This window comes from Ambystoma mexicanum, chromosome 10 (assembly GCF_040938575.1).
Source record: "Ambystoma mexicanum isolate Mex_15411 chromosome 10, UKY_AmexF1_1, whole genome shotgun sequence".
Lineage (NCBI taxonomy): Eukaryota > Metazoa > Chordata > Amphibia > Caudata > Ambystomatidae > Ambystoma > Ambystoma mexicanum.
Genome location: NC_090932.1, coordinates 10736111 through 10760443, shown reverse-complemented (window position 1 = coordinate 10760443; position 24333 = coordinate 10736111). Strand labels below are relative to the sequence as shown.

Genomic DNA, 24333 nt, shown 5'->3' with positions numbered 1-24333 from the left:
TCTTACGCCCCGCGATACCATACATTCTCACTAACCCCCCCCAAAGAGCATCTCCAGGATCTTACGCCCAGCGATACCATACATTCCCACCAACCCCCCAAGAGCATCTCCAGGATCTCATGCCCCGCGATACCATACATTCCCACCAACCCTCCCCCAAAGAGCATCTCCAGGATCTTACGCCCCGCGATACCATACATTCCCACCAACCCCCCAAGAGCATCTCCAGGATCTTACGCCGAGCGATACCATACATTCCCACCAACCTCCCAAGAGCATCTCCAGGATCTTACGCCCAGTGATACCTTACATTCCCACCAACCCCCCAAGAGCATCTCCAGGATATTACGCCCCACGATACCATACATTCCCACCAACCCCCCAAGAGCATCCCCAGGATCTTACGCCCAGCGATACCATACATTCCCACCACCCTCCCAAGAGCATCTCCAGGATCTTACGCCCAGCGATACCATACATTCCCACCAACCCCCCAAGAGCATCTCCAGGATCTTTCGCCCAGCGATACCATACATTCCCACCAACCCCCCAAGAGCATCTCCAGGATCTTACGCCCAGCAAAACCATACATTCCCACCAACCCCCCAAGAGCATCTCTAGGATCTTACGCCCTGCGATACCATACATTCCCACCAACCCCCCCAAGAGCATCTCCAGGATCTTACGCCCAGCGATACCATACATTCCCACCAACCTCCCAAGAGCATCTCCAGGATCTTATGCCCAGTGATACCATACATTCCCACCAACCCCCCAAGAGCATCTCCAGGATCTTACGCCCAGTGATACCATACATTCCCACCAACCCCCCCCCAAAGAGCATCTCCAGGATCTTACGCCCAGCGATACCATACATTCCCACCAACCCCCCAAGAGCATCTCCAGGATCTTACGCCCAGCGATACGATACATTCCCACCAACCCCCCAAGAGCATCTCCACGACCTTACGCCCAGCGAAACCATACATTCCCACCAACCCCCCAAGAGCATCTCCAGGATCTTACGCCCCGCGATACCATACATTCCCACCAACCCCCCAAGAGCATCTCCCAGGATCTTACGCCCAGCGATACCATACATTCCCACCAACCCCCCAAGAGCATCTCCAGGATCTTACACCCAGCGATACCATACATTCCCACCAACCCCCCCCCCCCCCAAGAGCATCTCCAGGATCTTACGCCCCGTGATACCATACATTCCCACCAACCCCCCAAGAGCATCTCCAGGATCTTACGCCCAGCGATACCATACTGGGCTGCACAGCTGTTATGCCACATCTGGCTGAAGGTGGCATTCTTTTTCTGAAATTCTTTTTTTTTAATTACACTTAAAAAAATAAAAGAGGGCGTGCAACATGTTCAGACCACCATTGTATGCAGCCATTCGTTTGGTCCATCATTTTGGATTTAAGCTGCTTGTAAATCAGGCCTCACATTACACCCAATGCTGGGAAAAGTTTGCTGACCAATCCTGCAGCCTCAAAATAGAGTCGGACATCATTTTCTATACTGCTTGTGAGCATCACAAGGAACACTATCTAAATCGGATTTATGCTCCCTAAAACTGGACAGGGGATTCTTAATTTGTAAATGTACTTTTGCACCCCTTGCTTGGAAAGGAAGTTTGCAAGCTGGTGTAGGTTTAAGAATTCTAGAATTGCTTCTACAAAGTCACTGCACTTCGTTCCAAGTGCTTAACGTTAAGGAGTCCATAGGCGCCAGGCTGTTCATCAACATAGGTTCAGGAGGGGACTAGGGTACTTAAAATACAATCCCACCAAACTGATCTCCTATAATTGGTCATATAGAAAAGGCACTTCCGAAGTGTTTAAAGGTCTCAACTAGTGGAAACTCCCTCAGGCAATACTCCTTACGAGGGACAGTTTTCGTTCTGAAAAATAGTTGTGTGTCTTAAAGAGATTGTCGCTCACATGTCTGGATGTTGAGCCCAGATGCGGGGAATCATCGCCACGAAGCCTGGTCAATAATCCACTATTGCCCGGGCAGAGTAGACCCAGCGTAGCCCACTCATCCTTTCCTCCCCTTTGCTTTTCCCTGCAGACGCTTCAGATTTCAAGGGCATAATTTCAGCAACCATGATCTCTAACCGAGCGATCCCACCCGTCTTCCTCTAACCTGCCCCACTGTTGTTTAAATCCCCCAATTGGATTATCTGTTCCCTCCTTCCCCCATCGCTGCAACCTTTCCCTCTTGCTTTCCTCTGCAGACTACGGTGTGGAAACCCCTGGCCTTGGGCACAATCACCCACGATTCAGACCAGGCTGAACATGTGAAGACCGCTCCAGTATGGATTGGTGCGGTATGAAAGCAGAGTAACATAGCACTGCATCTTGACGGCCCAGCTAAATATTGCTGGATGAAAAGACCTGCTCCTTCACAATTCAGCTGGAAAATATTCCTGTGCTCTTCCAATTGCACTTCAGGAGGTTTAATATTCTGCAACAGCATCCTCACAAATATTCCATTAGCCCTAATCACAAATGCAGGGAAAGCATCAACTCCAGCCAATCAGGAGTGCGCATTAGAGGGCGTCCCCTTCACATCCCTCTGGCATCGCCCCTGCACTTCTCCAATGTGTTTGTGATGCAGTGGGCTGTAGACTATCAATCTCTTTTCTGCACGTATTGACCTGTTTTCGTCGTCTTTGACGGACAATGCTTTGCTTATTCGGCTCTTGCGAGTGGAGCATCTGCCCGGGTTGGTTTTCTGGGGAGCCTGGCTCCTTCTAGGATGGAAGCAGCAGGGTTTGCAGGTTTGGCGTCAGCTGCTGCAAGAGGAGGGGATCCAGGCACCAACGTTCCTCTTAGAATACTCCCCAATGTGAGATGCAGGACCCCTCTGTCTTCCTGACGTTCGTCTCCATTGGAAACGGCATTCCTAAAACGCAACACCCTTTAGGCATAGTCCCCTCGATATCCAGCAGAACCCCACAGACCTTGCACTCTGCGGTGAGAGCTGGCTTGCATTCCAGGCCTCAGACCTTAGGAGCACACATTTTAAATCTAGGTTTGTTAGTGGTCTCCCCCGTGTTGTCAGATGCAGTGCAGCTCACTGTGCACCGACTTAAACTAACAAGCATTTTGCAGGAGGCCCTGAAAGAATAGCAAAACAAGCATTGTCAAAGCCACAATAGTTTTGGCAATTTATTGTTTCTATTTTGAAGAATAGGAATGATGATTTTGAGTTTTTCTGCATAGAAATGTATGGAATTGATTGCGAAATGCTAAAATCTGAAATCAGACTCCAAATACGAAGGGTGAGAATAATGCGTCCCTATGGAAGAAGGCAAGTGTTCTGCCTCCCAGGTCTTGAGGGGATTCCGTTTGCATGGCCCGCGAGAGCCAATGACAACAGGAGGAATGGGCATAACGAAACCTACATTTCAGGGAGGGGCTAACCCTTCAAATGTTAGGAGAGGCGCCAACTTATGAACCAGTGGGGGAAGGGTGCAAACTTATTTGTATGGGGCATCCAACTTCTTTAGTGCAGCTTCAATATTACAAGCAGTTAACTCTCGCCTTTAAGTCTGAAAGCACCCACTGAAGGACTACCTTGAGAATGAGAGGCCTCCGTCAATTGCCCAACAATGTATGCATATGGATGCAGGTGCTAACAGTGAAATGCTTTACATTAGTAGTTGCAGGTCCTTTGTTAACAGCGAAGCCCAGGCGCTGTTTGGCATCTATGTCCTATTCAGTCCGGCCACGGCTCTGTAGGTCAGCCAGGTCGGATCAACATAGCCCAAAATGGGGACTGAAGGACGGTCTGTTCAACCGTGTTGCGGCACTTAACCCCCTGCTGAAGTGCGACAAGTACGTCCCACTATCTGGTTAAGCCCTGCTACCCCCCTCAGTTTGGTCCAAGTTTGCAATAGAAATATTCCCTAATGTTGGTGATATGTTTGGAAAAAGGCCTGTAATGTGCGTGGGGTAGGAGTAGGCAGGCCTGTAATGTGCGTGGGGTAGGAGTAGGCAGATACCAGCACAGGTCTTCCTCCCAGAGCAGTGCTCTGGACACCCAGATGAGTAGAGCCCGCAACCTTCTCGTGTGCAGGGCACGGTACCAGCTGCCCTTCCTCGCCAGTAAAGCTCCCATCTATTTAACACAGGAAATGTGGTGCCAGAAGACATGTGTATCTGACAGGACCACGCCTTGGCTTCCCCACATGCAGCTGCTGTACTGGATAACCCACAAACGTGTGGGGATCTTGGCACAAACAATGGTGGGGGCACCCTGCACAGTCCATGGAGGAGCTCAAACTTCTAACTGCATGAACACTGACGGGAAGGCCCCCCTAGACCGTGAGGTGGTGGATCGGTGTCTGCGACAAAAGACAGCCGGCCATGTGATGACCATGCAGGTGTAGCCGGTCTAGCAGCTCCAAGTGTTACAAGAGCATGCCTGGCGCCGAGCTGTGCATCCAGTAGACCACACTTAAGAGAGCAAAAGAGTTCCCGTTAAAAAACAATAACCCCGCATAACATTGTATTTTACACCAACCCCCGGAACTATACATCAATCAATGTAGATCTGTGGACACACACGATATTAGCTCTGTGTGAAATCTCCATGTGTCTGCATGCATGCTCATATCTCCAAAGTAAATCAATAGGATTAGAGTAATGTCCTTTCCCTGCAGCTGGCACAGTGAGTAAGATGGCAAGCACATATAAAGCCCAATCAAGTAAACAGTAGTAAGACCCATGTGCTAGGCTATAAGCAGACATCCTTTAGATGGCTGCACTTGCAAGAAAGTATTCATTGTCCGGGGTACTAAAGGCTCTGGTCGGGGTTAGTTGATTGCATTCTGGGTAATCTTAACTGAGAGCACCTGCCACCACACAGAACTGTAATCAGGAGCTGGGGAAAAGGGAGCTGTGGGGGGGTTAAAGAGTCTCTGAGGCTCTCCACCTCTGTGCATCCTGGTGGATGGACCTATGATATGTTCTAAATTACAAAGAAACCTACACACCACACATGTGCTTCTCCAGAAGATCAGTAGTGCTGCCCCGCGGCCGCGCACAGTAATTATCTGCACCACCACAGGAAGAGAGGTGCAAATGTGCACCCAAAAACCCTTCCCTGAGAGAGTCCTCTTGGACTTGAGGAAGGCAAGACCATGCGGACATTGGGGTTAATACTGCATTGTGAGAGTAAGGACCACTGTAGTGACCAAAAGAGAAATAATAAGTCTGGGTGTGGTCAGGCAGGGTCCTGAATCCCTGCTGCACCACCAATAACACTGAGGAGGAAAAGAGGGAAGAAAAGCCTGTGTTGGACCACCCTCAAACAAAGGTTAACAACCTTTAAAACTAGACATACAGGTCCAACAGGTATCTTGTTTCAATTCGACGTAGGTAACCTCGGATCAACAAAAAGGGTTAAGGGAAGAAGGCCTGCCCTTATTCCATAAATCAATAGGCAATTTTTAGAAAAATATACAATTTTATTAATCTACAAAACAAATAATCATAAAAATCTATACAAAGATCATACACTCACTGAAGCATATAGCAGTACATTTTAAAAGATTGTACTGACATTGAATAGTTCAGGGAGGGAGACCAATATAGTTTTCTAATTGTCAAATTCACCCTCCTATTTCTTCAGTGTTAGATAAGAAAAAGGAAAACATCAGTGCAATGACATAGATAAAACCGTCAGTCTAGGGTGTACAGGACAGAGCAAAATGGCTCTCCTGCAAGTTTGAGGTATTGTGCACATAAAGTGTCACGTGCAAGTGCAATTACGCAAAAATGGAAACAAAGTAACACCAGGTTTTCTCAAACATATAAAGCATTCTCTCATTCAACACATCTCATACACACCCTTCTCAACATACTATTATCCAACATGTTTCTTTCTGTCAACCACTCCACACAAAAGGAAAAAGGGGGTATAAACAAAAAATGAAAGGAAATTCGTCAGGGAACTGTCATGTCTATGTCAGTCATTTGTGCACTAAGTAAAACACGAGAACACACACATTAATTGATTCTCTCGTGATACAATCCTATCAATGCCTATAAAGAAATACAAATAATGGCAATAAAACAATGGGCCACTTTGGTATTCCTATAGGGTGTATATCCACAGCCACACCCCTTGTTGAAACGATTAGTTACCTATAGAAAAAGAGAAACAAGAAGGGCAATTAGAACATAGTCCACATGCCCTACCAAACTAACCAGTATATAATTTACCAGTTGTGAGCTTTTTTCTATTTTTATCAAAAATAACTCAATTTGGCTAAAAGGAACAGTGTTCACCAATCAACACCACCAGCCGACATTGGTACAACAGCGAGATCCGAGTGTACAATGGGTGCCCATCACTACCGTTGCCACCCCGGGTAACTATTCCTACACACATGACTCTGTTCCTGTGCCCCTACTAGTACATCACTTTACAAATGTGTGGGGCAGGTGCTTACCATCCAGAGGATAGTCCGAGAGGCTCAACTGCACTCTCATGTGGACAGTTTGGCCGAATGGAACACGCACCAGGCGTAGAGATCCTGTGCTGCGGGATATTCTCAACCAAAATGTGCTAGGGCATCACACCTCAATTCTCTTCTGTAGGATAGAAACACACAACACATGAATAGACCTCAATAGGTCTATCACCCAAGACAATAAGGCGAAGAAAAAAGGAAACTAACGTAATCCATCTTCACTCCGGGTCGCATGACAATTACCTTTTTAGACAAAATTCCATCCGTAAATGGGTAGAGTTGTCTCGGCCTGGGGGATCCCAATGATGAGAAAAAACGGAACAAGAGGCCTCGGAATCCAAGTCTTCCTACCACATGCTTCTTAATGCAGGGTCTATCAAATGTAGACACTAACAGAGAACCAGGAGGAAAAACACATGGGGCAGGAGAAAAAAGAGAGAGATATATGCAGGTGAGTCTAAATCTCGTGGGTACTCATTCACGAAAAACACATACGACTAGCTGCGTATTCGTGTTTTTACCTTGCTGCAGTCAGGCTTCACTCCGTACGATTCCGTCTTCCGTTATGTGACGTGGGCGTGGCTAGAAGTGCAAATCTAGCCGCCATACGCCGTCCTTTATACAGGCAGTGGAAATGAGTGAAGCATTCTGATTGGTGCACCTATGTTTTGCGTGCGGTCACGTGACATTCTTGAATGTAACCAGGTGAAATTTTCAAACGGGTTCCTCTCGCGTATCTAATGTCACGTGCTGTATCACGTGACATCCATGTCACTGCTTGTTTACATCCACAGCAGTGATCATGCTATAACGTACCATGAGTACAGAGCATAGCAAACTGTACACCAGCTGCGCTCGGCATCCCCAATCACACATGGCACAACGTTAACTCCCACAGCACGTCCCCGACTAGAACCAGAGGGCAATCCGCCCAAAAAAAACGGACCCTACCTTTCTGCCAGAAACCGGATAGATACCATCTGGAGCACTGGGGAGCAAGGCAAGAAACATCAGCCATCACGAGTAGGGAGAGAAGAATATTAGCCACAGGGGATAAGTATACCAAAAAAGGAGAAAAAGGGAGTGGAAAAAGAAAGTGGAATCCAATATGATCCACCAATCTGATCCTTCATACCAACTCGAGATCAAATGTTGAGCTAGTCAATTTTATCATTCAGACCTGTAATAGCACTTTAGTTAAGAAGATGAATTCTTGTTCTTTACGGAGAAGTAGACGCTTGTCCCCATTGGTGTCGGTGCTAGGTGTAAGTTTGTATATAACTGTCCATTGTAAATCTTCGACTTTGTGTCCAAACTCGATCCAATGGTCGACCAGTGGGGCATTGGCAGTTCTATTTCTGAGGCAGCTCTTATGCTCCCCTATCCTCAATTTCACCTTTCTGTCCATTTTGCCAATGTATATTTTTCTACAAGGACACCAGATGGTGTAAATGACCATACTTGTGTTGCAGTTGGTGAGCTTAGTTTGTATCCACGGTGAATCAAGACCCAAATCTACCTCTGTGCTTTTTTAGTGGAATTGCAGTAGGTGCAGTGTCCACAAGGAAAATGACCAATTACTGGGGGCATGTTCCATGTCTCAGTGATGCTTTTTTGCTGTTTAATTGTTATGATCTTGATGGTCGTGCAGATTAATAATGCCTCCGTCCCCAAGTACCACACAGACAATTGGTATAGAATGCCTGTGCAGTCTTTGAGGCCACAGGTTTTTGTTTGTGAGCCGTCAGGTCTGGAAGCGGGAACTGCCAGAAGGACCCCTTGAGCGCTGTAAGGCAATGAGGGGTTATCAGATAATGTGCGATTGTAACAAAGTATACCCAGCAATGAGATAAAGTACCTCTTACCTAGAAATACGGAAGGTGACACCCTGATGGAAGAGGCAGTGAAACCCGGGACAGAGGGCTTGGTGGGTTTCTCAGTGTGAAATGTGGGTGGTATCCAAACCCTGGTTGGCGGCACGCACGTGGCTTGTGGTACTGTAGTCAGGCAAACGCCTAGCAGAAGGCCAATGGCCAAAGTCACTGAATCCAAAAACGAAATCCGTAAGACAGTCCAATTCCAAAAAACCAAGGTCGGTTAACAAATGCCAGGAGTTGACAGAACAATCCAGTAAACAGAGTCCGAGGTCTGGTAACGTGTAAGAAACAAGAAGTAGACAAAACAATCCGGTAGACAAGGCAATCCGGCAGACAGTATCCGAGGTCGTAGTAAAGGAGTTTCAAGCATGCGAACACACTTCGTGAAGTCCTGAAGGTAAACAGCTGTGAAGCAACGCTTTCGATTTCAGGAGGCCTTTTAAAGGCAGATCACCTGACGCTGGTGATGCAGTCACGTGAGATGTTGTCGTCACGTGACGTTTGGCCGGACCACGTGACGTGTAGATCTTTGTTGACAACGTGGAACGTTGAAGGCCAGCAGATGTTTCCATTGTAGACGCCAGCGATGCGAAGGTCGGTAAACACCTGATCCAAATGACCATGTCCTGGCATGATGGGTGAGAGGCCGCAACCTCCGTAAGCCAGAATGTGTGCGTGGGATACCCTTGTTTTGAAGTGTGGTAGAGGGGTTAGTACGTATGTGGTTCGCGCGTGTGCCTGTGGGTTGTCTGGCAGGAACAGGGCATGTCGTGGGAAACGTAACAGATTCCCCCCTCAAAGGCCCACGACCCCGTGGGCTGGAAGGGTTATCCCTATAAAAACGGGCAACCAGAACCGGAGCGTGTACATCACGGGAAGGGATCCAAGAGCGGTCCTCAGGGCCATAACCCACCCAGTCCACAAGATACTGAAGACGACCCCTGAAGAGACGAGAACCCAAAATGGCCTTGACCTCATACTCATCGGGAGAGGAGACAGAAACAGAGGCAGGAGGGGCATTGAGTCGGGTAGGGGCAGGACAGGGTTTGAGGAGCGAGGCATGGAACACAGGGTGGATCCGCCAAGCGGGTGGAATGGAAAGGCGAAAAGCCACAGGATTCAGGATCTTAGAAATTCTGTAGGGGCCGACAAAACGCGGCAGAAATTTGCGACATCCAGGAATGTGCAAATGGCAAGTCGAGAGCCAAACCCGGTCCCCCACACGATACTCAGGGGCTGCTACCCGCTTCCTGTCCGCTTTGGCTTTCATTACCACCTGAGCCTCGCGTAAATGGATAAGAGTTTGGGCATGGACTGTGACCAAATTGCTGGCGCAGGCATCGGCAGCAGGAGTGGTGGAGGGCAAATCAGGAAGGGGAAGGGTACGAGGATGTTGGCCATACAAAGAGTAAAAGGGGGAAAAGCCAGTAGACGAGTGCCATGAGTTGTTATATGCGAATTCAGCCAAATGGAGTAGGTCAAGCCAAGAATCCTGGTACTGGAGAGTAAGACAGCGTAAATACTGCTCCAGGGCCTGATTCACCCTCTCAGTTTGCCAGTCAGTTTCAGGATGGTAGGCAGAGGAGAATCGAGAATCAACACCCAGTAGTCCAGTAAGGGCCCGCCAGAAACAGGACGTGAACTGGGAACCCTGATCTGAAACAATAACCTGTGGGAGACCAAAGAGACAGAAAACGGATTGGAAAAACAGACGGGCCAATGTGGGGGCAGAAGGTATTCCTGTGCAAGGTATAAAACGGGCCATCTTTGTATAGGAATCAACGATCACCCAGATTGTGTTGTAACCCCGTCTGCGGGGAAGATCAGTGATAAGGTCCATAGAGATCGTGTGCCAAGGTTTGGGTGGGACCGGTAATGGCTGAAGCAATCCCAGAGGTCGGCCTCTAGACGGTTTGCATTGGGCGCAGATCGAACAAGTGTTAACGTAATTCTTAACATCTCTTCTCATTGAAGGCCACCAGCACCACCGCTGTAGCAACTCTAGGGTATGCTTTTGCCCCGGGTGACCGTTGATTGCAGCGTCATGAGACCAGGCGAGTGCCTGATTGCGAACCTCACTAGTGGGGAGGAAAAGTTTACCTTGAATAAATGGCAACCCCTCCTGAAGTATAATGTCCCATTCTGTCAAAGCATGAGGGTGTTGGGAGACCCAGTGTTTGATAGTGGTAAGAATGGGAGGGGATGGCGTGCATACACAGATGACGTGACCTTTTTCTAACACTGCGTCAGGAAACAGAGGCAAAGAATCCCCCCCAGGGGAACGAGAAAGTGCATCCGCCTTACCATGGGATAGGCCAGGCCTATGTTTCACGATGAAATCGAAAGCGGAAAAAAATAAATGCCAACGCACATGTCTACTGTTTGTGCACTTTAATGTGGCTAGGTCTTGCAGGTTCTTATGGTCAGTATATATCACAGTCTGATGTTTTGCCCCGAGGATATGATGACGCCATGTCTGGAGGGCATCTTTTATGGCTAGCAACTCCTTTTCGGTCACTGTATAATGGGATTCGACTGATGTAAACTTCCGGGAATGATAAGAGACTGGATGTAAGTGGCCGGTGGATGGACAAGGTTGTGAAAGAACTGCCCCTAATGCAAAAGAGGAGGCGTCGGCTTCTAGGATAAACGGGAGTTCTGGGTCTGGGTGTTGTAACACCGGAGCTGTGGTAAACCTAGACTTGAGGGTATCAAACGCCTTCTGATGTTCGGGTGTCCAAGAAAACGGAACAAGATGGCTGGTTAAGGTCGTGAGTGGGGTAACAATGGCAGAAAAACCGGCGATAAAACGCCAGTAAAAATTAGCAAAACCAAGGAAGGATTGGAGTTGTTTTATGGTGGTCGGGGCAGGCCATTCTACAACAGCTCTGACTTTTGATGAATTCATGGAAAGACCGCCGGGCCTAATATGAAATCCCAAAAAGTCCACCTCCTTTGAGTGAAACAAACACTTCTCTGGTTTGGCAAATAAGGGGTTGTCTTGGAGGCGAGATAGGACCTCTCTGACATGCATGGCGTGTTCTTCCAGGGAGGATGAATATATCAGTATGTCATCAAGATACACCACGACATATATGTCAAGGATGTCAGAAAAGACTTCGTTAATGAAGTGCTGAAAAGTGGCCAGAGCGTTGCATAACCCGAAGGGCATTACCGTATATTCATACAACCCTTGTCGGGAGCAAAACGCTGTCTTCCATTCATCTCCTTGGCGCATACGGATTAAATTATACGCCCCCCTTAGATCTAACTTAGTGAAAATAGAAGCACGCGTCAGCCTATCTAGCAGGGTGGATATAAGCGGAATAGGATACCTATTCTTTATAGTGATGGCATTCAAGCGCCTATAGTCTATGCATGGACGTAGGTCACCCTCCTTTTTGGGCACAAAAAAGATAGGGCTGGCAGCGGGAGAAGAAGAAGGAGGGATATGGCTTAACTGTAAAGCTTGTTGGATATAATCTTTCAAAGCCGTTTCTTCAGAAGGAGATAAAGAATATATCCTGCCCTTTGGTATAGGTGCGCCAGGAATCAAATCAATGGGGCAATCGTAAGGCCTATGCGGGGTTAGACCCTCCGCCTTAGCTTTGTCAAAAACTTGTATGTAGTCATGATATTCAACAGGAATGCTGGTCAACACAGCTCCCATGGTATGTGCTGGGGTGCACGGTTCTACGTCTTCCAGTCGGGAAGAGGCCATGGCCCCAAGAATAGCGGAGGGAGAGGTTAGCGAGGCAGGTTCTGTTAAGCAGAAGTGTTGGCATATGTCTGACTCAAACGTTACCTGCCCAGTTCCCCAATTGATCAAGGGATTATGTTGTCTTAACCAGGGAATACCGAGTATAATGCCGAATTGGGGTGTGGTGATAAGGTCGAAAGACATGATTTCTTTGTGGGTATTCTGAATCACCACTTCCAAAGGAGAAGTCTGGTATCTGATCGGGCCGGAAGACAAGGAGGTGCCGTCAACTGCTTGTACATGCTCAGGATGTTCTTTCTGAACCAGGGGCAGATTGAGATGACGAGCTAGTGTGATGTCTATAAAACAGCCAGTGGCCCCTGAGTCAATCACGATGCGTACATCATGCTCAATGTCCCTAGTGGGTTTCAACAATGCATGGACCACTATGGGCCTGATGGAACCGAACATGGGTTCAGTGGGGGTCAATGATGGGCTCGCTGGTACCCTCGCTCTCAAGGGGGAGCCTTTGGAAAATCTGGAGTCTTGTTTTTAGGTCGACGGGGGCATTCTTTTACATAATGCCCACTTATACCACAGTAAAAACAGGCGTTACTGGTTCTCCTGCGTTCTCGCTCAGCGGGAGTTATAGGACTTCGAATGCCACCGATTTGCATGGGTTCAGCGCCAGTTGCAGACGAACCTGGAGGAGGCAGGTTAGAAAAGGACGTCTCTGTTTTACGCTCGGTTCTACGAGCGTCTAGCTGTAGGGTGAGATCGACCAGGTCAGAAAAGACAGAAGGAAGGGATGGAACCACGGCGAGTGCATCTTTCATGGTATTGCATAACCCTCTGTAAAAAACAATGGCCTTTTTCTGTTCTGGCCAGGATGTCTCCGCAGCGAGTTGGTTAAACCGAGTGATGTACTCAATTAGGGAATGTTTACCCTGTGGTAATTCTAAGAGTTCCAGATCTCATGATTGTGCCCTATAACGGGTATCAAACACCTTCGCCATTTCGGTCACTAGAAGTTCAAAATCGTATAAAACAGGATGATCTCCAAGAATGGATTTGCCCATGTGGCTGCCACGCCAGATAGATGGGATAGAAGGAAGGCGGCCTTGGTAACAGAGTCAGGAAAGGCTTGAGGCCTACATAAGAAGTGAAGTTTACATTGATTGATGAAGGTACGGTATTTACGTGGGTCGCCTTGATAGCGTTCTGGGGCAGCCAGAGGAAAAGAGGTCGGGAGTAACACAGGAGTGGGAGCAGGAGGTGGAGTAGGGGCAGGCTGGACAGGAGGGTTGGAATCCCCAAACTCGGCATCAGCGGGCAATGGTTGGTGTGTGCTTTGTAAGGCGTCAAGACGAAGGTGGATAGCAGAGGTGGCGGCGGCCATGTCGGTCCTAAGGGCCGCGACAGCCTGCATTAAAGCGGTCACAGGGTCCCCGGCGGAGGCTTCCATAATCAGCACGACCAGAAGGCTTCACAGACTGTTATGATCTTGATGGTCGTGCAGATTAATAATGCCTCCGTCCCCAAGTACCACACAGACAATTGGTATAGAATGCCTGTGCAGTCTTTGAGGCCATAGGTTTTTGTTTGTGAGCCGTCAGGTCTGGAACCGGGAACTGCCAGAAGGACCCCTTGAGCGCTGTAAGGCAATGAGTGGTTATCAGATAATGTGCGATTGTTACAAAGTATACCCAGCAATGAGATAAAGTACCTCTTACCTAGAAATACGGAAGGTGACACCCTGATGGAAGAGGCAGTGAAACCCGGGACAGAGGGCTTGGTGGGTTTTACGGTGTGAAATGTGGGTGGTATCCAAACCCTGGATGGCGGCACGCACGTGGCTTGTGGTACTGTAGTCAGGCAAACGCCTAGCAGAAGGCCAATGGCCAAAGTCACTGAATCCAAAAACGAAATCCGTAAGGCAGTCCAATTCCAAAAAACCAAGGTCGGTTAACAAATGCCAGGAGTTGACAGAACAATCCAGTAAACAGAGTCCGAGGTCTGGTAACGTGTAAGAAACAAGAAGTAGACAAAACAATCCGGTAGAGAAGGCAATCTGGTAGACAGTATCCGAGGTCGTAGTAAACGAGATTCAAGCATGCGAACACACGCCGTGAAGTCCTGAAGGTAAACAGCTGTGAAGCAACGATATCGATTTCAGGAGGCCTTTTAAACCAATAGGGCAGGTCACCTGATGCTGTGCGTCAGGTGATGCAGTCACGTGAGATGTTGTCGTCACGTGACGTTTGGCCCGACCACGTGACGTGTAGATCTTTGTTGACACGTGGAACGTTGCGGGCCAGCAGATGTTTTCATTGTAGACGCCAGCGATGCGAAGGTCGCTAAACACCTGATCCAAATGACCATGTCCTGGCATAATGGGTGAGAGGCCGCAACCTCCGTAAGCCAGAATGTGTGCGTGGGATACCCTTGTTTTGAAGTGTGGTAGAGGGGTTAGTACGTATGGGGTTTGCACGTGTGCCTGTGGGTTGTCTGGCAGGAACAGGGCATGTCGTGGGAAACGTAACATTAATTCTGGTGGTAATGTCATTCCTAGTTATGTAGTTTTTGATGTTTTTGCTACGTTTGAACGCAACCACAGGTCTAGGGACTGGTGTCTCACTTTTACTTAGGACATGCCAATTTTTTAGTACAATTTTCTTAATTTGGTTAGATCTGTCACTGTAGGTGTTTACAAATACTAGTTTCCTTTCTTGGTTTTTCCGTTGGTTGTATTCTCTGCATTCCAACAAAGATTCCCAATGATTGTTTCTAGTCCTTTTCAAAGCCTGTGTTTTAATTTGTTTGGGGTAACCCCCTTTGTTCCAAGTTGTTTTTCATATTGGTCGCACTCGCTTGAAAATCTTCTTTGGTAGAGCTGTTTCTTTTCAGTCTTAAAAACTGGATCAGAGGTAAATTGTCCCGAACATGTTTTGGGTGAAAGCTCTCATAATGGAGCATAGAATTGCGGTCAGTTGTTTTGTTATATGGTCTGACATACAAGGTTTTTGACTGAATATCTGATGTTATTGTGATATCTAGAAAGTTAAGTTTTTCCTTACTGGAGTTTGAAGTAAATTTGAGAAACCGATTTTGAGTATTAATCCAAGTGAGAACATTTTTAAGGTCTAAGATGGAACCCTTCCAGATGACAAATATATCATCTATATATCTTTTCCATTCTGAAATGTTCTTCAAAAATGGATTGGTGGTATGAAAGATTTTAGAGAGCTCAAACGATTCCATATAAAGATTGGCGATACTGGGGGCTAATGTCGCGCCCATGGCTGTTCCTTGGATTTGTTGAAAAAAATCGCCATCAAAATGGAAATAGTTTTCCTGGATGCTCATCTCTGCACACCACAGGATAAAAGAGATGGGGGTATTCCTCACTGTGTGGTACTTCAATAATTTCTCTTCCAACATATCAATCGATTCTCTCTGTGGAATGCTCGTATAGAGTGCCACTACATCAAGTCCTAAAAGGATTTCTGTTTCAGGATCGAAAGGTAAATTTTCTACTAGTTTGATCATTTGAGTAGTGTCTTGTATGTAGGATGCCATTTTTCGAACCAAAGGCTGAAGAAAAGTATTGGTAAACCTAGACAGGGGTTCAAGCACTGATTCCACACCCGACACAATCGGTCTACCTGGCGGATCTAATAGAGATTTATGGATTTTAGGCAGCGTGTAGAACTGGGGGATCTGAGGTTTGGTTTTGATAAGAAAATCCGCTTCCTTAGGTGTAATCCACTCCCTCTGTTTAGCTTTTTCAACTTTTTGCGCAATTAATTCCTTAAGTTTGTCAGTGGGGTCGTGGTCAAGATGCCGATAGTTGTCCAAATCAAGCAATTTTCTATTACATTCCCTTTTGTATTTGTCTTTATCTTGTAATACAATTGCACCCCCTTGTCTGCCTTTCGAATAACTATTTGGTCATTCGCAAGTAGAGCTCTCATTGCGTCCTTTTCCCGTGTGGTCATGTTCATAAACGTTTTCTTGTTCTTAGTTTTTTTCTCCAATTGCTCTAAGTCGTGGAGGACACATTTCTGAAATACCTTGGCCTCTGTGGTTTGTGCTTGAGTCGGGACACAAAAGGTGGACTTATTGTGAAGTTTGGAATCCGAATTATCAGGTTCAGAGTCAATGCCTTCAAAAAATTGGAAGAGGTGGATTTTTCTCATAAAGCTAAAGAATTCCTGTCTGAAATTGAAGGGGTCATGTTTATTGGTGGGTACAAATCCCAACCCCTTTTCAATTACCTTAATCTCATCCTCAATAGGTGTATACTTCGAGAGATTCACCATAATGCTTGCATGCTCCGAGTTATCCTCGGTTCCACATCCCAGTCCTCTGGGTTGCTCTCTAAAAAAGGCTGTGCTGTTGGAGGGGCTCTACTTTTATTCTGGGGAGCACCACGGTTTGAGTTATTTTTCCCACGATAGTTGTTTTTTTAATTCCTAGGTCTACGGTTTGGTTGACCTTGTCTAGGGGTTGGATCTCCATTAGAGCTGCCGTTGCTCAAGCTGAACGAAGTATTCCTGAAATTGACTTTTTTCTGTGCCCCTTGTGGAGAGTTTCCTTTAGCTGTGGTCTGGAAATAGTTATCCTGTGTATATCTGAACGCTTTTTCGTGGGAGAAATTGATGAGATCTTTATTCATCCTCTGAACTCGTTCAGTTAAGGTACTCTCTTTAAAGGCTGTCATTTCTGCCAATAGGATGTCAATTCTTTTTTTATAAGTATCGAGGGGAACCAATTTTTGAATCTCCTCCTCCAGCGTTTTGAGATCAACTAAGATTCTCTCCATTGTCTCAGATGCAGTATCGATGATCAAAATCACCCAGTCCCTACCACATTTGTTAGCAATATAACTCCACTGTAATATGAAGTTTTTATTATCTAAGAATAACCTGGGTTCATTTCTAACAACTAATCCTTGTGGTAAAGTCCCTTTCTTCAGGTATTCCAGCATAATTGAGCCATGTAGCTCAGTCCTTATTAGTCGTTTTTTGAGTTGACTGAGTTCATCCCAATTCGTGATGTTACTAGTGGCCTCGGATGAGCCGCCTAATCCTGAGGCTTTCTCAAGTAGTTCTTTTACATAATTTTCGTCATAGCTTAAGCACCGTTCTAGTGCCATTTTGGGAGAATCCTAACTGCAAAATGATAAAGACGAGACGGGAACCATACAAACTCCGACTACCTAATGCCATCCCAATTGGGTAGAGAAAGGTAAAAAAACACCTCACGGTTAATTAACCGTACTCGATACCAATAACACTGAGGAGGAAAAGAGGGAAGAAAAGCCTGTGTTGGACCACCCTCAAACAAAGGTTAACAACCTTTAAAACTAGACATACAGTTCCAACAGGTATCTTGTTTCAATTCGACGTAGGTAACCTCGGATCAACAAAAAGGGTTAAGGGAAGAAGGCCTGCCCTTATTCCATAAATCAATAGGCAATTTTTAGAAAAATATACAATTTTATTAATCTACAAAACAAATAATCATAAAAATCTATACAAAGATCATACACTCACTGAAGCATATAGCAGTACATTTGAAAAGATTGTACTGACATTGAATAGTTCAGGGATGGAGAACAATATAGTTTGCTAATTGTCAAATTCACCCTCCTAATTCTTCAGTGTTAGATAAGAAAAAGGAAAACATCAGTGCAATGACATAAATAAAACCGTCAGTCTAGGGTGTACAGGACAGAGCAAAATGGCTCTCCTGCAAGTTTGAGGTATTGTGCACATAAAGTGTCACGTGCAAGTGCAATTACGCAAAAACTTAAACAAAGTAACACCAGGTTTTCTCAAACATATAAAGCATTCTCTCATTCAACACATCTCATACACACCCTCCTCAACATACTATTATCCAACATGTTTCTTTTCGTCAACCACTCCACACAAAAGGAAAAAGGGGGTATAAACAAAAAATGAAAGGAAATTCGTCAGGGAACTGTCATGTCTATGTCAGTCATTTGTGCACTAAGTAAAACACGAGAACACACACATTAATTGATTCTCTCGTGATACAATCCTATCAATGCCTATAAAGAAATACAAATAATGGCAATAGAACAATGGGCCACTTTGGTATTCCTATAGGGTGTATATCCACAGCCACACCCCTTGTGCCGGACCACAACAGCCACGCACTGCGTTTAGGGTCTCCGTCTGAATCGGTCAACGAATGGAACCCAGGTACTGATGGCAGCGCAAAGAGTGAATCCCACAGAGGGGGTCAGGAAGCGGCTCCCAATAAGTTGAGGGGGCTGGATAGTGCTGTGGTGTGTTCCACACAGAGGGCTCTGATGGTCAGTAGGGGGCCCCAATAAGCGGAGGGGGCTGGATAGTGCGGTGGCGGTTCCACACAGAGGGCTCTTATGGTCAGTAAGGAGCCCCAATAAGCGGAGGGGGCTGGATAGTGCGGTGGCGGTTCCACACAGAGGGCTCTTATGGTCAGTAGGGACCCCAATAAGCGGAGGGGGCTGGATAGTGCGGTGGTGGTTCCACACAGAGGGCTCTTATGGTCATGAGTGGGGCCCAATAAGCTGAGAGGGCTGGATAGTGCGGTGGTGGTTCCACACAGAGGGCTCTTATGGTCAGTAGGGACCCCAATAAGCGGAGGGGGCTGGATAGTGCGGTGGTGGTTCCACACAGAGGGCTCTTATGGTCAGTAAGGAGCCCCAATAAGCGGAGGGGGCTGGATAGTGCGGTGGTGGTTCCACACAGAGGGCTCTTATGGTCAGTAGGGACCCCAATAAGCGGAGGGGGCTGGATAGTGCGGTGGTGGTTCCACACAGAGGGCTCTTATGGTCATGAGAGAGTCCCAATAAGCTGAGGGGGCTGGATAGTGCTGTGGTGGTTCCACACAGAGGGCTCTGATGGTCAGTAGGTGGGCCCAATAAGCTGAGGGGGCTGGATAGTGCGGTGGCGGTTCCACACAGAGGGCTCTGATGGTCAGTAGGGGGGCCCAATAAGCTGAGGGGGCTGGATAGTGCGGTGGCGGTTCCACACAGAGGGCTCTTATGGTCAGTAGGGGGCCCCAATAAGCTGAGAGGGCTGGATAGTGCTGTGGCGGTACCACACACAAGGCCCTTCTGCTCAGGAGAGAGTCCCAATAAGCTGAGGGGGCTGGATAGTGCTGTGGTGGTTCCACACAGAGGGCTCTGATGGTCAGTAGGTGGGCCCAATAAGCTGAGGGGGCTGGATAGTGCGGTGGCGGTTCCACACAGAGGGCTCTTATGGTCAGTAGGGGGGCCCAATAAGCTAAGGGGGATCCACACAGTGCCTTTAGGATTGGGTGCCTGTCAGCGCAGGATTAGGGGGTATAAGGCCCTGTCTTGCAATAGGGAGGATCAAAGGGAACAACAAAGTATTGGGGCAAGGGACTGGCATGCTCCCAAAATTGTCTCGAACTGCTGAGCTGAACAGAAAGAGCAACGGGTACATGATCAGCATTCAGATACAGACAAGAATACACTTGTACAACAGATAACAGTATCGAGGCATCAAAGCAGACAATGGGAATCAAAGGATGCGTAAAGGCTGTCGAAGGCATGGTTTACCCAGGATGCCCCAGGCTGAGGTGCTTTCACCCCCACAACTTCCGCAAGCTGGGGCAATGCCACCGGAAAAGCCATGCCTCTGGTCAGTTTTCATTATCATGCTACCAATATTCAGTAAATATAGCCCGCCACGGCTGCCACGGCTGCTGGGTGAGCTGCTACTACATCTGTAAATTGGCTTTGCCAACAGCAGGCGGTCAAAGGCCCATCGCCCGGTGGCAGGGCTACGAGGCCATCACCATTCAGTCTATCTTAGCAGGAAGAAATCTGGCCACATCATAAGACCTGCACTTCCGGGCTCTCCGCATCAGTGCAATATTGCGCTCTATACTGGAGAAGGCATCAGTGATGTACTATGCTCCCAAAACATGTCCAAACCTACTCAAGCTTCTGGAATTCTTCTATGAGGCTCGACTTCTGCCCAGGAGACATTCTGGCGAACACCGTTCCATTCACGAGGACCTGCAAAAAATAAGAATATCAGAACATTTTAGACCACTGGGTGCTGGCATTGCCATTACCTGCCTACAGATATTTCTATATTGAAGCACATTTCAAAAAGGATTGGAAAAATGGGTAAACTTCCAATTACTGGATAATTCCACAATGGCTGTTGAGATCATCTGACAAAAGAACACACTGGGGTCTTTCTTTGGAGTGTCTACACCGACACTGTGTTCTTGTCCCCCTGGAGGGGGAGGGGAACACTTATATGTAGATACAAGGGTCGTACAGCAGTTTTATTTGCATAGAAGGGCAGGTTATGACGGACATCTGTGGAATCAGGGAGTGACCCACCGGGATGGCCTCCTTGACTTTACTGTCCAAACAAGGGGGAGGAGGGCTACAAATGACTTGACAGACTCGACTCTTTCTACTCAGAATCTTGTCCCCTTCCTCCTGTTCAGAGATGTTGGACTAGACCCTGACAATAGTGTGACTCAGCTCCAAGTGGGCTTAAGGGATAACGTGTAAAACACAAGGAGTCATCGTTGGCAAACAGATTCATGAGGCAAGAAACATAAACCAAGAGAATACAATACTGATTGGGGAGTCCCCTTATCCAGCCCTGTGGGGTCTTGGGGCTGCACACCCCGACCCCCAGAAGGGTCTTTCATTGCACTCAGAGTCGCCAGATACTTACAAAGACCCAACACTCTTCTTTCTTAACCTTGATGAATGCTCGGTGACACCTGGGTGCTCTAGTCCATGGTCTGGTCTTCTCCTACTGGGGAAAGACCTAGGAACTGCCTCTCTTGCCTTGAGGGGGCCGCTTCACCAGATTTCCCACCACAGACTCTTGGTTCTCCAGTGTAGATGCAAGTTTATCAAAGGCTCTGGTTTTCTCATACATGGGTTCAGGGCTCTCTCGTGGGCCTGGGTATGTGGTCAAACAGGGTTAACAAATTCCATCCGTCTCTTGCCAGGGGCCGGGCTTTCTGAACCAAGCTCGTTGTGAGGGTTCATTTCAGTCCTGCACTGGTCTAGCCGGCCCACAGAAACCCACTTTTCTCTCGCCGTGATGCTACACGCTCTCTGAACACACAGACTCTCTGAAACACTGTGCTGCCCCCCTCAATGCCCCCCTGTTTCAGACGCCTTTTATGCTATGTTACTGGTTTCAAGAACCATACTAGTGTTCACAACTGGCTCGGCCCCTTCCTTCTCCCCCCTCTGTTAGGTGGTGGTGGCGCCATCACCTTGTTATGCTTCTCCCCTAGTTCCATCAATGAGTTCACATGTCGGGATCGCTGAAGCCTCGAAGGTACCTGCTGCCATCTAGAGATCTAGGGATCGGACAAGACCAACCTGGTGGACAGGTGCTCCCGTGTTCCGTGTTCGTGGTGGCGGTTTTCTCCCGCTGAGATCTCTGGTGCGCTGTCTGCTTGTGTCCTACTTGCTTGCTATTATTTGCGAGTCCCCGTTTCCCAATGAACCCTTGCCTGCCCCCCCATCTCTAGATGTCCCCTCCTTTGGAGCGCACAGTGTGGGGCAGCACGGCTCTGTGAGCTGGTGCTCGGATTTGGGTTTTTTTATAAGTATTTATGGCTTGTATCAACACTTTATACTAAACGTCAAATACAAGTATAACAATGTTAACATTTCTAATGTCATTCCTTACAGTTCTTATCACAATTCATCTAACAATCCATATAGCATGTCCATCTAAAATCATTATAAATGCGAGATTTACATCATAATAGCCCGTCACATTTAAACTTACATCCATTTCCCTCTAAAAGTATTACTTTCTTCCCCTGATCTCTCATGCAATCTATATATAAGATGGACTATTGCAAAAATCTTCAACATCCTATTGCCATTTATTAGTCTACACCCTAGAGGTTCAGAGAACTCTTCTCCAGCATTGCGAGTACTTTTATCACCAGTCTCCGTTTTAAATCCCTCGTCTCATTACAGTAAATAAACAGGTGTTTAATGGTTTCCCTTTCCGTAGGTAGCTTACACGGTCCATAATCTCTCATGGAGCAATCCATGCCTCTACGAAGACCTCATACGTCGAATGTACATAAGAGCTTGAAATAAAAACCGATGAACACTGTTCTAAATCTATCATCTGGAATAATGTCCAGGCATTTTGTTAAGATCTCTCTCCATCTATAAACATTCTGATATTCCCATAATTATATATATTTACTAAGGACTTTGTCCCATTGGAGCCAGCCTTGAATTTTCAATGTATATTTACCTTTGCCCAGATAGTTGAGCAGGTATTCCTCATCGAAGCCCAAATCTTTCAAGTAAATTATGCAATAATTGGCAAAGCTACTAAACGCTGTCGATTCACATTTAATTAAGATCCGATGTAAATCTTCAAACAGTAAATTCCTCTGGGGTGATAAAATCTTACACAACAGCATTTTGAAAGCAACGACTGGAGCCCCACCTCTAGTCCAACGGGAACCAGTAGCATACTCATAGGGAGCGTAAAAACCTTTTCTCAGACGAATCATCCCAATGTATGCAAATCTTTCTCTTGCAGAGGATCTAGGACTTCTGGGCCATATGAAATTATGGGACCACTTTCAAGTTGTAAGATGTAGTTACCCGTTCAGTGAAAATGCACAGTATTTAGTTTCACTCTTAAACTTTCCAGATTCACTCTATTTCCTAGTTTCTCATAAACAGGGTCTCCCAAATATATCAGATGCTGCGCGACAATTCATAATTTCTCTCCCACATTCCAACTAAACGTGCAAAATGTTTGTTATTTACAAATATCATGATAGCAGTTTTAGTTGCATTAATCTGCAGTTGGTTGTCCTGCATATAATTGGCCATTACATTTAATGTTCGTTTTAGGCCGGCTTGTATTGAATATATTTGCCGGCAAATGTAAGCGTCTTAATGTGTGGGACCCAAGTTTAGGGGGAAATGACTTAACTCTTTCCAACATGTCAACAAGGTCAGAAATATATAGATTAAAAAAGGCAGAGGGCAAGCGCGGCAGTTCTCTGGGCCAGTGGTAGGGTGGCAGCCTGCACGGTGTCTTTAACACATGATGACATGGATTCCGCACCGCGGACACCGCCCCAAACTTGAGTCTGGTCTGGAGTGTACGCCACCTTTCCTCCTACAGGAGTGGGCTTTCCTGCCAGCGTGGATGTGCGGTTCTGGATGCACTGGGAAAAGTTAAGGTGAGCCAGGGGAGTGGGGGGCGTGGGGCCCCCTCCTTATGATATGATATGGCATTTGTAACGCACCTATACACAAGTGATACCATCTGCAATTAGAATGCAGATATCCCCCACGATAAAATGCGGTCTAGCTGCACACATGTTCTCTCGCACACTCTCCAGACTACCTCTCTGCATCCACCCACATGCCCGCTCAAGATGAGTGACAACCTACCTTCGTACTGGCTATAATGCACACACGCATTCTATAAATCTGACAAGTCTCCCTTACTTCAACCTACATCGTGTTGAGACCATACCAATGGTGAAAGGAGCTATACAAATGCCCATTAGATTACATTACATTATGCTAAAATGGATTTCTGAACTCTGACCTGGTGGGCAGAGGTTCAGAAGGCCAGCCTAGTTTCTTGAAACAGGGTAACCTTCTGGACAAGCCAGACCAATCAAGGTAGCATTGACGGAAGTCAAGACTAGGTCTCAGGAGGGGTGAGAGTGTTCCAAATCCCACAATGAGCACACACAGTAAATCACACTACACATTACTCTCAGTCAGGTGTATATATCAAAGATACATATTCATTTATTGGATCGGGGTTGAAAGCCCACGATGCAAATGTTCGAGGGAGAAAAGACAGAAGATTATTTTTCCAAAATAATCTCTGGTCTTTTCTCCCCAGAACATTTACAACTTGGCCCCCATCCACACCCACAGCTCCACACCCTTACTTACCTTGTGTCCCTGCAACGCCTGTTCTCTTCTGTTCTCTTTCACTTCCGTGATCGGGAACTGGCGCCGCAGGGTCCTTTTCTTTTTTCATTTTTTGGGGGTTTTTTTGGGATGGCTGCAGGGGACACCCCCGCAACTGCCTCTCGCAATACAGTGAGCAAGGGCACGGGGGACACTACTGCAGCCCCCAGCAATGAATGTGTGATTTGGTCAAACTTTTCAGCCGCTCGTAATTTTCAAATGGCCAAATCATGCATTCAGACTTTTA

General features: G+C 46.9%; 1 protein-coding gene across 1 annotated transcript in view; it reads right to left on the bottom strand.

Annotated features, from left to right (window-relative positions):
* LOC138491098 (probable cation-transporting ATPase 13A4) overlaps positions 1-24333 on the bottom strand; it is a 1104196-nt gene that overhangs the window by 221594 nt on the left and 858269 nt on the right. Inside the window, exon 21 of the mRNA XM_069617413.1 lies at positions 20059-20138. Within this exon, the coding sequence (XP_069473514.1) occupies positions 20059-20138 (80 nt within the window). The remainder of the gene's footprint in view (positions 1-20058; positions 20139-24333) is intronic.